At 45.9% G+C, this 15,534-nt stretch overlaps 1 protein-coding gene across 1 annotated transcript in view; it reads right to left on the bottom strand.

The window, feature by feature from the left end:
- Nucleotides 1-9,165: 9,165 nt before the first annotated feature.
- Nucleotides 9,166-15,534, bottom strand: part of PPP1CC (protein phosphatase 1 catalytic subunit gamma) — a 147,653-nt gene continuing 141,284 nt past the window's right edge. Inside the window, exon 7 of the mRNA XM_069214857.1 lies at nt 9,166-9,830. Within this exon, the coding sequence (XP_069070958.1) occupies nt 9,741-9,830 (90 nt within the window). The 3' untranslated portion in view covers nt 9,166-9,740. The remainder of the gene's footprint in view (nt 9,831-15,534) is intronic.

The raw sequence follows: 15,534 nt of genomic DNA, 5'->3' as shown, positions 1-15,534 counted from the left end.
CTAAATTTGCTTTTTGGAGATGAAGTAAATAACTTACAATGTCTTGTATGGCTGCGGCAAGAGGTTTTGTGTTTGGATTGGCAGTAAAAGACAAACCTTTTCCATTTGTTTGCATAGCACTGCCTGGTAGTGGGTTTTCTTGCTTGTTTAATTACTTCCATACATTCTGGTGGAAGATGTAGATATCCAAACTCTAAGACTTCAGGAGCCAGATTGCTAGATTGAGTACTGCTGGATTGGGGTGCCTGATCATTTGTTTTTGTGTCAACAGATCCGGCCTGTTTGGTAGTTTGATGTGCGGTACTAGTGACAGGTCTAATAATGTTGTGTACCATGGTTGACGTGGCTACGTTGGCGCTATAAGTATGAGTTTGTTTTGATGCAGTTTGTTGACCAGAAATGGAAGGAGAGGTGGAAAAGTGTAAGCAAATATCCCGGACCAGTTGATCCACAGAGCATTGCCCTTGGATAGAGGGTGTGGGTACCAGGATGCGAAGTTTTGGCATTTTGCGTTCTGGCTGGTGGCGAATAGATCTATGTCTGGTGTTCCCCATTGGCGAAAGCACATGAAGTACTTGGGGGTGAATTTCCCACTCGTGTGTTTGCTGATGATCCCGGCTGAGACCGTCTGCTAATTGATTGTGAATCCCTGGAATATACTGTGCTACAGGGTGAATGTTGTGAATTGCCCAATGCCAAATTTTTTGTGCTAGAAGACAAAGTTGTGATGTGTGGGTTCCTCCTTGTTTGTTCAAGTAGTGCATTGTTGTCGTATTGTCTGTTTTGATGAGAATGTGTTTGTGAACAAGAGGTTGAAAAGCTTTTAGTGCTAGGAATACCCTAGCAGTTCCAAGTGATTTTTGTGAAGTTGTTTTTGTTTGGTATCCTATTGTCCCTGAATGTTGCCATTGTTGAGATGTGCTCCCATCCAATCATTGATGCATCTGTTGCAAGAATGGCGTGAGGCACAGGGTCCTGAAATGGCCGCCCTTTGTTTAAATTTGTGGAATTCCACCACTGAAGCGAGATGTGTGTGGCTGTATCAACACTACATCTTGAAGATGACCATGTGCCTGTGACCATTATTTTGCAAGGCACTGTTGTAAGGGCCGCATGTTTAGTTTTGCATTTGGGACAATGGCGATGCATGATGCCCTCATGCCCAACAGTTTCATGACAAATTTGACTGTGTACTGTTGATTTGGCTGGATTCTTGGTAATATGTTGTGGAATGATTGTACCCTTTGAGGACTTGGGCTTACAAGTGCTCTTTGGGTGTTTAATGTGGCTCCTAAATACTGTTGAACTTGCGCTGGTTGTAGGTGTGATTTTTGGTAGTCTGAGAACCCTAGTGTGTGTAGGGTGTTTATTACATAACGTGTATGATCTTGGCACAGTGTTTGACTGTTGGCTTTTATTAACCAGTCGTCGAGATATGGAAAGACATGGATATGTTGTCTTAGAGTATGCTGTGACTACGGCAAGGCATTTTGTAAATACCCTGGGAACTGTTATCCTGAAAGGTAACACTTTGAACTGGTAATGTTTTCCTTGTATTACAAACCTGAGATCTTTTCGGTGCGCTGGATGGATGGTGTAAGGAAATGCCTCCTTGGCATGGTTATCCCCTGACTTTTTGCCTTTGCTGATGCTAAGTTTTGATTTGAAAGTGTGCTGAGGCCTGCTAACCAGGCCCCAGCACCAGTGTTCTTTCCCTAACCTGTACCTTTGTTTCCACAATTGGCACACCCTGGCATCCAGGTAAGTCCCTTGTAACTGGTACCCCTGGTACAAAGGGCCCTGATGCCAGGGAAGGTCTAAGGGCTGCAGCATCTTATGCCACCCTGGGGACCCCTCACTCAGAACAGACACTGCTTGCCAGCTTGTGTGTGCTAGTGAGGACAAAACAGGTAAGTCGACATGGCACCCCCCTCAGGGTGCCATGCCAACCTCCCACTGTCTATGCAGTATAAGTAAGTCACCCCTCTAGCAGGCCTTACAGCCCTAAGGCAGGGTGCACTATACCATAGGTGAGGGCACCAGTGCATGAGCACTGTGCCCCTACAGTGTCTAAGCAAAACCTTAGACATTGTAAGTGCAGGGTAGCCATAAGAGTATATGGTCTGGGAGTCTGCCATGCACGAACTCAACAGCACCATAATGGCAACACTGAAAACTGAAGTTTGGTATCAAACTTCTCAGCACAATAAATGCACACTGATGCCAGTGTACATTTTATTGTAACATACACCCCAGAGGGCACCTTAGAGGTGCCCCCTGAAATCTTAACCAACTATCCGTGTAGGCTGACTAGTGTGGCAGGCTGTTAAAACCAGAGACATGTTGCTGGCCACATGGGGAGAGTGCCTTTGTCACTCTGTGGCTAGTAACAAAGCCTGTACTGGGTGGAGGTGCTTCACACTTCCCACTGCAGGAACTGTAACAACCAGGCGGTGAGCCTCAAAGGCTCACCCCCTTTGTTACAGCACCACAGGGCACTCCAGCTAGTTGAGTTGCCACCCCCTCCGGCCACGGCCCCACTTTTGGCGGCAAGGCCGGAGGAGATAATGAGAAAAACAAGGAGTCACTGGCCAGTCAGGACAGCTCCTAAGGCAACCTGAGGTGACTGACTTTTAGAAATCCTCCATCTTGCAGATGGAGGATTCCCCCAATAGGGATAGGAATGTGACCCCCTCTCCCCTTGGAAGGAGGCACAAAGAGGGTGTACCCACCCTCAGGGCTAGTAGCCATTGGCTACTAACCCCCCAGACCTAAACACACCCCTAAATTCTGTATTTAGGGGCTCCCCAGAACCTAGGAACTCAGATTCCTGCAACCTAAGAAGGACTGCTAAGCTGAAAAACCCTGCAGGGAAGACGGAGACACCAACTGCTTTGGCCCCAGCTCTACCGGCCTGTCTCCCCCCTTCTAAAGACACTGCTCCAGCTACGCTCTCCCCAGGGACCAGCGACCTCTGAATCCTCAGAGGACTGCCCTGCTCTAGAAGGACCAAGAACTCCCGAGGACAGCGGCTCTGTTCACCCAAGACTGCAACTTTGTAACAAAGGAGCAACTTTAAAACAACCTGCGTTTCACGCACGGAAGCGTGAGACTTGCTACTCTGCACCCGACGCCCCTGGCTCGACTTGGAGAACAAACACTTCAGGGAGGACTCCCCGGCGACTGCGAGACCGTGAGTAGCCAGAGTTGCCCCCCCTGAGCCCCCACAGCGATGCCTGCAGAGGGAATCCAGAGGCTCCCCCTGACCGCGACTGCCTGCTTCTCAGATCCAGACGCCTGGTAAAGACTCTGCACCCGCAGCCCCCAGGACCGGAACTCCAGTGCAGGAGTGACCCCCAGGAGGCCCTCTCCCTTGCCCAGGTGGTGGCTACCCAGAGGAGCCCACCCCCCCCTTGCCTGCATCGCTGATGAGACCCCTTGGTCTCCCATTGAAACCTATTGAAAACCCGACGTGTGTTTGCACACTGCACCCAGCCGCTCCCGCGCTGCTGAGGGTGTACTCTGTGTGGACTTGTGTCCACCCTGGTGCCCTACAAAACCCCCTTGTCTGCCCCCCCGAAGACGCGGGTACTTACCTGCTGGCAGACTGGAACCGGGGCACCCCCTTCTCCATTGAAGCCTATGCGTTTTAGGGCACCACTGACTTCTGCACCTGACCGGCCCTGAGCTGCTGGTGTGGTAACTTTGGGGTTGCTCTGAACCCCAAACGGTGGGCTACCTTGGACCCAAACTTGAACCCTGTAGGTGGTTTACTTACCTGCAAAAACTATCAAACTCTTACTCCCCCCCAGGAACTGTTGAAAATTGCACTGTCTAGTTTTAAAATAGCTATATATGAGTTATGTGAAAACTGTATGTGCTATTTTGCTAATTCAAAGTTCCTAAAGTACCTACCTGCAATACCTTTCATTTGAAGTATTACATGTAAATCTTGAACCTGTGGTTCTTAAAATAAACTAAGAAAATATATTTTTCTATACAAAAACCTATTGGCCTGGAATTGTCGGAGTGTGTGTTCCTCATTTATTGCCTGTGTGTTCAACAAATGCTTAACACTACTCCTTTGATAAGCCTACTGCTCGACCACACTACCACAAAATACAGCATTAGTATTATCTCTTTTTGCCACTATCTTACCTCTAAGGGGAACCCCTTGGACTCTGTGCATACTATTCCTTACTTTGAAATAGTGCATACAGAGCCAACTTCCTACAGATGGGTATGTGAAAATATGCATCTTTTAGATCCAGTGTTGCCATAAACTCTTTGTTGGAACAATGGGACTACATCCTGTAGTGTTGCATCCTATCAGAACACTTTCACATGGTAACAATTGAGAGTTCTGAGATCTAGTATTGGTCTCAATGTTCCATCTTTTTGGGGAATGAGGAAATACAGGGAGTAAACCCCTGTTCCTCTTTGATGTGGCACAAGCTCTATGGCTTGTTGGAGTAATAGTGACTGTACCTCTGTTTGCAACATTGAAATGTGTTGAGGAGAGTGTGTGGTTTTGAGGGTATATCTGGAGTTTATGTGAACTCTGTGGTAACCATGTTGGATAATGGATAAGACCCAATTGTCTGTTGTGATGGGTAACCACCTGGGGGAGGAAGACTGCAAAAGTTCCACACCCACTGAAGTGTTGGGAGGGAAGATGTGGGTGAAGTCACTGTTTGGTATGCGTGGGCTGATATTTTCCTCTAGATCTGGGAAATTGTCCTCTGTAGGTTCCCCGAAACCCCCCCCCCCCTCTGGTATTGTGTCTGGTAAGAGGGTTTGGATTGGGAGGTAGATGGCTCAGATGTTTGGGGGTCTAAAGATTCCCCTATATGGAGGCTTTCAAAACAAGCCTCTGTATTGAGTTGAGTAAAGTGCCCCATAGCTTTGGCAGGGTCGGCATCTTTGTTCATTTTCTCAAAGGCTGTATCAACCTGTGTGCCAAACAGTTGGCGTTCGTTAAAAGGTATGTTAAGTACAGCCTGCTGGATTTCAGGTTTAAAGCCTGACGACCTAAGCCATGCGTGTCACCTAATGGTGACAGCCGTTTTAATAGTTCTTGCGGCTGTGTCTGCGGAGTCTAACGCCGACCTGATTGTTGGTAATTGCCTGTCCCTCCTCTACTACTTGCTGGGCTCTCTTCTGTTGATCTTTGGGGAGATGCTGGATAATGTCTTTCATCTTGCCCCAGTGGGCCCTGTCTTATCTGGCCATTAGCGCTTGGTAATTGGCTATATGCCATTGATTAGCTGCCTGTGATGCCACCCTTTTACCAGCAGCACCACATTTTGTACTTTATCTGGTGGGGGTGCGTCCCTAGACGACTGGGAGTTAGCCCTCTTCCTTGCTGTGCTGACCACTACGGAATCTGGGGGTAGCTGTTGGGTAATAAAAGCTGGGTCTGAAGGAGCTGGCTTATATTTGTCTACCCTTGGAGTGATCGCTCTTGCTTTAACTGGTTCCTGGAAGATTTGATGTGCATGTTGTAACATGCCAGGAAGCATGGGTAGACTGGTAGGTGGCGTAAGTTGAGGACGTGTTAAATAAAAAATCATCCTCAAGAGGTTCTGTGTGCATGGCTACGTTATGATATGCCGCTGCCCTATATAGAACCTGTGTGTATGAGGTGCTATCCTCTGGGAGGTAACTGCTTTGACGGATAGCACTCTGGACTATTGTCAGAAATGGGATAATCATAAAGGTCCCATGGGTCAGTCTCATCCTGGTGTGATTGTGCAGACTGTACTGGAGACTGTGCAGTGGGGGTAATAAGTGGGGAGACAGGTGAGGAGGAGACTGTTGAGGTGAGAACTGAGGAGGCAGAGATTTGTCTCGGTTTTAGCACTTTAGCCAGTGGCTGGTCAGTGTCCAAATGTCCTTGAAAGGCCAGTTTCCTCTGTTAGAGCAGGTGCAGTGAGGATTTTGCCAGTGTCTTTATGAATTTGGATTCTGGCCTGTTTTTCGTCAAATTCCTCCATTTACGCAAGTTCTTCCGCAAATCTATGGCTTTCTTTCAATGGCTTGGAAAGTCCACGCTGCTCGGTATATGTATGTTTTTTCAGTTCTGAAGCAGGTTTCTTCAGGATCGAAAGGCCTGGAGTAGTTGTTGGCCTCGGCTCCGGGAGGAATTTTCGGGGCTTCAGCTCGATGGGTCTATGCTTAAGGATTTCAGAGCCTGTGCCTCGGCTTGAGTCCGAAGGCTTCAGTGGTGTGGCCTCTCAGTGCCGAAGATGTTGCTTGGTCACCAGTAGTTTTCTTACAGGTGGAGCCATGGCCTTCTGGCAGTGGCATCCCGAGGCCTTGTATTTGGGCTTGGATTGGGTCGGTGCAAGCGTACTCATGTGCTGGCCTGCTGTTATTGGCCGGTCGTCACTCTTGATCAGTGGGACCCCCGAACGGAGACTGCGGTGTGGATCATCTTATTCTGTGTCAAGGCGTTCAGTGCTTCTGGACACCATCTCTAACCTTCGCTCTAGTCGGTCACGCAGTCATTTTCGAGCGGAAGGATCTGCAGGCCTTGCAAATATCCTCTCGGTGGTCTGGAGATACACAGGTTACAGACTAGATGTTGGTCCGTGTAAGGATACTTGGCGTGGCACCAAGGGCAGAATCTAAACGAGGTCCAGTCTATGAGGCTTCGACAAGACTTGGTCAGGCTGACCAGGTTTAAGTTGGGCACGGGTGCCCCGAAGGGCAAGTAGAGATCTGTGTCCGCTGGTACCGAGGTGTCGATGATAGATGGTACTCGATCGAAAACAATGACTAATTTAGAGAGTTTGTAGTACTTTTCCAACTCGAACAACCGGAGTGAAAGAAACGCGTCCGAACCTGATGGCAGAAAGAAAACAATCTAAGATGGAGTCGAATCTGGCGGTAGCTGTTGGGTGATTAAATACCAGGCCAGACGGTGGTGGTTTATATTTCTTCTCTACCCTTGGTGTTAAGACCCTTCCCTTAACCGGCTCCTGAAAAATCTGTTGGGCATGTCTGATCATGCCTGGGTAGACTTTGATAAGATGTATGTGTGGAGGACAAGGTATTAAAAAAAGTCCTCCTCTAGTGGTTCAGTATGCATGCTTACATTGTGGAAAGCAGCAGCCCTAGCCAAAACTTGTCTAGGAGGTGCTATGTTTAGGTGGAGAGGTTAGCCTTTGGCTAAACGGAAGCCAGTTTCTTTTTAAATTTGAGGGGAGGTGCTGAGGATTTTTCCAGTATCCTTGTGGATCTGTATCCAGGCTGGTCTCAAATTCTACCTGTAAAAGTTCCTCCTCAAATCTATGGCTTTCTTTCATCTGCTTAGAAAGTCCATGTTCCTCTGTATATGAGGCTTTTTCCGGCTTCGAAGCTGTTTTTTTCGGTACCGAAATGCCCATGTGATAGTAGGCCTCAGTTCCGAAAGTCTTTCGGGGTTTTGATTTGATGAGTCGATGTCGAACTTTTTCGGAGACTGTCTCAACTCCAAAGACTTCGATGTGTGTGGCCTTTTTCGGTGTCGAAGGTGTTGCTTGGTCACCGCTTAATTTCTTCCGGGTAGAGCCATGACCTTTCAGCAGTAGCGTCCGAGACCTTTTGTTTGGTCTTGGACTGACTCTGGGTTTGGGTAGGGGCAGGAGTACTCATGTGTTGGCCTGCTGTCGGTGGTCGGTCCACGTCTGATTCATCCGAGTCAGATCCTTGAATGGAGATGGCCATCTCCTCTTCTTAGACATCAAGGTGTTCGATACTTTGACGCCATTTGTAGTCGTCTCGCCCTTCGATCCCTCAAGGTCTTCTTGGAACAGAAGGACCTGCAGGCCTCACAAGTATCCTCTTGGTTATCTGTTCACAAACACAGATTACAGACCTGATGTTTATCCGTGTATGGATATTTTGCGTGGCACTGAGGGCAGAATTGGAACGGGTCCGGTCCATGAGGCTACAACGCTTCCTGCAGTCGGGCCGACCAGGCACGGGTGCCCCGAAGGGCAACTGAAGGAGTTTCGCTGGTGTCGATGCAAGATGGTTTGCGATCGAAAACACCAACGATTTTCAGTGTTTTTTAAAAAATATTTCTGAATCGAAAAACCAGAGCGAAGAGGAACAAGTCCGAACCCGATGGCGGAAAGAAAACAATCGAAGATTAAGTCGATGCCCATGTGCAATGGAGCGGAAAGGGAGGAGTCACTCGGTCCAGTGACTCGAAAAGACTTCTTCGAAGGAAAACAACTTGTAACACTCCGAGCCCAACACCAGATTGCAGGAACAGTGCACAGTATGTGTATCTGCAGCTACACATGCCACCTAACACAGACATATATTTGGTCCTCCTTATTGGGTTTGTCATTCTGGTATAATTAAGTTTTACTTAGTTGTTTGTAATTTATCGTTTTGCATTTCAACTTTTACTGTTCTGGTACTGCGTAAATACTTCAAACACTATCAGGGGTTGAGCTCTGGTTAATTTCGTGACTAACGGCTCACCAGGACATGGGTTGTAATTATTCCTTGAGCTGGGTGCTAATACTCCCCAAATTCAAATTCTCACGATCAATATTAAAAATAAATGGTTGCCTTCAAAGGGGGCTTCCTTGATTATGTTGGAATTTCCGACCTCCATTTAAAGTGTTCAGTCACCAAGCACTGAGATGGAATAAGGGTTTATAAATTTAATGAGGAACACATGGTAAAGACTAAGGCAAACTTAAATTTCAGATATATAAATACAAAAATGATTGTTGAAAATTAGGTGTACCTGCAAAGTGGTACACAGTAGCTTAAACAGATTTACTGTACACAGGGGCTCACAACATACTTTATTTAAAAAAAGGATCAACCTGAAAGAGCAGATATTCGAAAGACAAATCCAACTCCTTGATGTTTCTAGGCATTTAAAATGAATGGGCAGCTTGGTATGCATCAGTTTTTCTTTTGCTTACAACAGTGGTGCTTGTTGACAGTGCATTTTGTAAACAAAATGCAAACAGCACCTTCACCAATTCACTCGTGGATGGGCTGCAAAGACATCAAATTTCGCAATCCTGCCACTGCAAAAACCTTCAACTGCTTTGGAATTTGGCACTAACATGCCTACAGAATTCAATCCCTATGAATAGGTGTACTTTCAGATAAGTTTCCATTTGCAAACATGAAGAAATTGTCACTCCAACATTTAAAATCATGGCTTTAATTGTCATTTAAAGTTTACAGTATGGGAAATGTGCTTTAATTAAATATACATCAAACCAGTGATGCTGGTGAAGTTGGGGGTGTTTCACAGCTGTACAAGGGTGAACATGACAAAAACAATCCCTTTTAACGTTGTGGAATAAAAAATGGTTCACAGTGGTTTGTAGTAACATACGCAAATTATAGAGATTACGATTAGAGCTTTTCACCAGCACACTAGTGCCCTCTTCAGATCCTTAAGAAAACAAGCATTTACATTCCACATGGACTGTACAAGATGAAACCGAGAAAGTCCATTGAAAGGAGAGTACAGTAATTTGTAAAGTTCAGAGACCTTTTAAAAACTGCACTCCAATTGAGGTCAAAGGGCAGGATAGGGAGGAGGAAAAACATTCAGTCTCGCCTTGCTGTTAAATACAGCAACTCATTCATTAAAATCAAAATAAACATACATCTATTTTGAGCAAGCTAACCAGTGCACAGTAACACAAAAGGACATCTTAAAAATGGAAGTTATATACTATATTACAAGTCCGATTAGGAAATGTCAAAAGGACTCATTTCTTTGCTTGCTTGGTGATCATGCCTCTTGGTGGAGTTACAGGTCTGTTTGCATTTGGCTTTTTCTTCTCTGCAGGCTTCAAGATCTGAAAAATCGATTCAAGAGTTAAGTAGGCAGCATTTGCAAGGTCAGGATAACCATTTTTATACCTTTAAGTTAGTAAGAATATTATGAAATGTTATAAAATTAGCATGAATTCTAATAAACACTGGTCAGTGCATGGCACCAAGTACAATATGCTCATGTACCCAGACCACCAACCTAAGCATGCAATTATCTGAAAGGTTTAAAAAGTCTATATGCTGAAAAGAAAAACAATGAAATTAAAAGCATGCAACGTTCAAGACCATATCCACCCTTACTCCAATGATCCTTTAGCTAAGCCAAAATACCTGTACATCTGCTATCAATTTCTAAGAGCTCTATTTTCAAAAGGTCTTAAATTAAGTGCATCAACTGGCAAGCAGTGCTACAAGTGTCAGAAGTAAGATACGTACAGGAACACCCCAGGTCTTCCTGCATTCCATGCATTTTGACAGCTTTACTTTTAGGCAACCAACTAAATTTGATGTTGGCTGGCAGTCAGTCAGCGATGAGCTGCTGGTAATAACTCAGTCTTGTGAAGATTAGAAGCCTTACCTTAATGCCAATCCCCAGAAACTATTGTAGTGCTGTGGCATTTCCATAGTGCTTTCTAACCTTGGCTAGGCACCGTAGCGCTCTGCCGACAGCAAGAAAAGTTACTTACATGGTACTGTAATTCTTCGACAATTTGTACTCTTCATGGATTCACATGCTTGAATAATTGCCAGTCAGCTGGCTGAGAGTCCCCAGTAGCCAAGGTTTAAATGGTGAAATGTTAACCCACAATCTTCTCTCAGTGAGTGAATGGTGTCAGTCTAACCATTTTCAGATCTGAGGCACAGTTTTTTTCTTCTATTTAAACAATGTCTGAATCTTCTCAGGCAAGGACTCTTCAAGCTGCGTCCTGTGGTGCCAGGAAGGTTCTTCAAAGATGATATGGGTGAATAATCAACAGCACCCTGCATAGAGACCTCAGTTCCTGGTACTTCAACTGCATCCTAGCAAGGTATATGGAGAGGACCAACAGCAACATTTACATCAACAATAACAGCACATATCTTATTTGCATGTCTCGGATAGTCTATATTGCAGCTGGCTTGAGGGAAAGGGTGGTGAGGAATCTGCAGTAAGATTGAACCAGCAGATATTAAGGTAGGTCACTAAGATGACTGATACATCTTCCTGCAGGCACCTCACGTTAAACATGAGTGGGAATGGGTAGTGCCAATTAACCAAGGAAATAAAGCAGCACAGCCCATCCAATGCATTAGTCGGAGTGCTTGGGCTGCAAGGCAATGATGTTTAACATTATGTAGCAATAACCAATTACCAACCCAGCAGATGTGTACCAGAATGCCTCTGGCGAGAGCCATGAATGCAGCATGTCCTTGTCACAGGTCACAGCCATGTCCCCGTCAAGGCATAGATCAGTACAGAAGACCCAATGAAAACTGGTGAGTTTGACCGCCTCCTCTACATTCTTGGCTCCAACAATTCTCAGTAAGAGCTATAACAATGAATTGTTTTTTTCTTTGGAGTATGGTAGTTTAGTACAAGATTGCGTGAGTGGGATAGGGGGGGAAGGGAAGTTAGAAGTTGCGACTAAGCCATTAAGGCAAATCCCGCACCTTGGTATGGTCTGCAGCGCCTGCCTGTCAAGGGTAGTGATGAATTGCGACAGGTGAACAGAGGCTGCAACACTCAATATAGAAGTAAATAACTTAACGCAGTTTTGAAGACAAACTGGACAACTATGCATTGGCTCAAACAGAAGACACAAGAACAGCCAATAAATGAAATCTTTTCAGAAACATGTGAGTGACACATCCATGACAGCAGATCAGGGAAGACATGAAAGCATACAGGTAACTCTTGAGTAAGCATTGCCAGAGATGTCTGGGTGAAGGCCTAACCATGCTGTGAAAACAAGTCTGCCTGATGAGCAGGGCCACTGGAATTATGAAATTGTGCAGCTGTGGAGATTCTCACATAATTCTAGATTTGCTGAATTTGCCACACGATCCATCATCTGCTGCATAACCCGCAGATTAACAAAAAGGAATGTTACTTACCCAGTAAGCATCCGTTTGGGACATGTAGTGCTGTAGATTTACATGCTCTGCATACTTCCACCATCTAGCGTTGGGTCTGGAAGGTTGACAAATTATCTTGTCACGAGCGGCGACTCTTGCTGGCAATGTGCATGGTCTGGAACTCCATCTTCAGATTGTTTTCCCGCGGTGAAGTGTGTAGTGTAAAAATAAGCAAATTAAATAACCATGCATAAAAATGCATATCAAAAGACTAACAGCCACAGGTGCCAGGTGAGGTGGGTTAGCACACATGAATCTACATCACTACATGCCCCAAAGATGCTTACTGGGTAACATTTTCAGTTTGATAGCATGTGTGGCTGTAGATGCTCTGCACAGACTAAAGCAGTGTCTAGCCTCTGGGTTTGAGCTTTGAAAAAATATGCAGCGCTGCCAGACTTCCATTTGCTTGGAGTGCTAAAACATCCAAAATAGTTTAGTGAAAGTGTGTGGTGATAACCATGTAGCTGCCTTACAAATGTCAGGTTTCCCTAGAAATGCCATAGATGCACCTTTACATGTTGAATGTGCTCTTGGGTAATAGGTAGGGGCCTCTTAGCTTATGCATAAGATCAGATTCATTTAACAATCCATATCAATATAGAACATAAGCACACTTCACATATAACATGTGTAGGGCTCTTTCAGCAACTCAATCATGTGATGGGGAAAAAAAAAAGTTTGAGATGGAATTGAGCTACTACCTTTGGTAGCAAGTTTGAGTTAGTGTGAAGAACCACTATTTGGAAAAATGGTTCTTATAATGTTAATGCCTGGAGCTCACTTAAATGTTTCAGGGAAGTGACTGCAACTAAGACTACTTTCCATGAAAAAAACTGCAGAGGGCATGAATGTAGTGGTTCAAAGGTAGCCCCATAAGTCTAATGAGTACTATATTAAGATTCCAAGAAGGTACTGAGGTAACCTTGGTGGTATCACTTTAGTCTTTCCATAAAAGCCTTTGACAGGACTGTAAAAATAGAATGTTATCTGTTTTGAAGACAAGCGCCTACGGCTGCTAAATGTAATCTTCGAGATATTGCCAGGTTTGCTTTCTGCACATAAAGATACAAAATGATATTTTGTCCCAACACTTGGAAAGGGTCCCAGTTTTTAGAAATGCAATAGTGAACAAAGCGTTTCCACTTTGCTGCATAACATTCTCTAGTGGTTGGTTTGCATGCTTCTTAAAGAATGTCCATACATTCTTGAGGTAGATATAAAGATACCAGTCTTCTAGGACTTCATGAGCCAAACTGCAAGATTCAGCTCTGATTTTGGGGCCTGATCTGACCTTGGTTCTGAGTGAGAAGGTCCAGGTCGAGGGGAAATCTTGTGAGGTGCTACTGATGGGTCCCAGCAGAGTGGTGATCCATGGTTGGATTGCACATGTAGGTGCCACTAGGAGTAGTGAGAAAAGTTTGACTGAGCTTCTGAAGCACGTACTGAAGGAGGAGCGGGAGAAGAGCGTAGGCAAATATTCCCAACCAGTTCATCTATATAGCATTGCCCTTGGATGAGGCATTAAAATCTCAATGCATTTATTAAATGCAGATTCAGATACAGGAACCTGGCCTACTGCTGTGACAGGAGACCCTCCTGAAGGAGCAGCCTGATTGGAGGACATCAGCCTGATTGGAATACAAATGCTCATGCAGTTAGGAGTGAAGGATCCCAGACTTCACCTATTCCGAAGCAATTACTTGGACCTGGTCGTTCCTGATCTTGTGAACTCTGGACAGGAGTGGTATTGGTGGAAAGGCATACAGAAACCCTCAACTCCACTCTAGACAATACATCCCTGTGAGCAAGAGCTGCCTTTGAAGCTCCGGGGCACAGAAGTGCTGACGCTGCAGTGGAAAATAGATCAAACCAAGTTTCGCCTTAGTCTCTGAAAAGACCTTGCACCACCTCTAAATTAGACACCATTTGTAATCCACAAGTCATCAACTACTGAGTGTCTGCTCTATCAGTTCAGAAAGCCTGCCAGATGTTTGAACCACCACAAAAATGCCCTGATGTTCAAGCCATATACAGAAAATACTAACCTGCTTGTTGCAATGTCACATGGCAGTGGTGTTGTCTGAACAACTGAACCAGCCTTCCCTCAATAGGAGGAAACTCAATGCCAGGCGAATTGATCACTGTTCTAATAGGCTAATGTGGAGCTGTGATTCCACTAGAAACAGCCCTCCGATCTCCATCTCTCCCAGATGCCGCGCCTCCTCTCTACCCCCCCCCCCCCGGGCCCCCCCCCTCAAAATCCCAGAAGCAGTGAGTGTCATTATAGTGAGTTCTGGGTAAGAAGAGAGTGGACCTCTGACCCAATCATGGTACACAATCCCTCACTGCAGAGCTTTAGCAGTTTTCTGTCTGGACCAGATCAGAGATGAGATGAGATGAGATGAGATGAGATGAGATGAGATTCCCCCAGATGCTCTGCTCAATGGACTTTAGATCCTACTGCAGAGCCCACATGCACCAGTAGGGATGTTTTACCAGCAGGATGTAGGAGGCTGAGACCCAGCAGCCTCAGAATCAGTCTCAGTGAAACACAGGACAGAAGCTGAAAAATTAGAATCATAACCTGCTTATACTCGACTCACTGTTCCAGAGGATAACCCAGAAACTGCTTGGTCCAGAATAGCTCAGATGAAAGAGTCAGTCAGGTGTGACTTCAGCACATGTAGATAGTGAACCCCAGTGAATGCAGGAGGTCTGCAGTACTATAGAGGTGTGAGAACAGTCTGGGGCAATCCCGCTTTCAACCACTAGTCTAGGTAGGGGAAGACTGGACCCCCTGACCTCCGCAGATGTGCTGCAACCACTGCCCTCACACATTGGGTAACACCGGAGGAGCACTGGTAAGGGGAGCATAGCAATCTGATAATGCTGTTGGCCTATCATGAACTGCAGGTATTGCTGTGAACGGGCAGACCAGGGACATGGAAGTAGGCGTCCTGCAAGCCCATTGCTACCAACCAGTTTCTAGGGTTGAGTGCCAAAAGTACCTGAGCCAGAGTGAGCATGTTTAAATTTTCCTTCCCATGAAGTACTTGAAAAGGTAAAGGTAAAGTCTAGGACGAGGCCTCCATCTTGGTTAGCACCAGAAAGGAGTGGAAACAGCAACCACAACCTACTGCTGATGCCAGCACCCACTCAATAGCTCCTTTGGCCAGAAAAGCAGGTACAAGATAGAAAGGTGGTACTCCATCAGCTGATCGCGGGGGAAGGTAGTGGGGTCTGTTGGAAAAGTAGGGCATAGCCCCGCTTAATCTTAAGCATCCATTTGCCTAACATGATGGGTTGCCATTGGGGCTGGTTGTGCCGAATCCTGCCACCAACTGGGTGCTCACGAGGGCAAACTTAAGTGGCTTTGAGGTTATGGCTGCTGGGAGGGCAGAGTAGGGGGTTAACCTCCAGTTCTCACCAGCCTTGTGGAAGCTGCGGACACAAAAGGACTAAGATGCCTGCTGGCTGTGGAGGTCAAGAGGAAAAGGATGCGACAAAGCCCCTGCTGTAGCCACAGAAGGGGCAGGATGTGGCAGTCACAGGCCAGAGTGGACCCTAAAGACCTACCGGTGGCCCTACTCTCTAAAATGCTCAAGCGCC

Source organism: Pleurodeles waltl, chromosome 11, assembly GCF_031143425.1.
Source record: "Pleurodeles waltl isolate 20211129_DDA chromosome 11, aPleWal1.hap1.20221129, whole genome shotgun sequence".
NCBI lineage: Eukaryota > Metazoa > Chordata > Amphibia > Caudata > Salamandridae > Pleurodeles > Pleurodeles waltl.
This window is presented reverse-complemented; position numbering and strand designations above follow the sequence as displayed.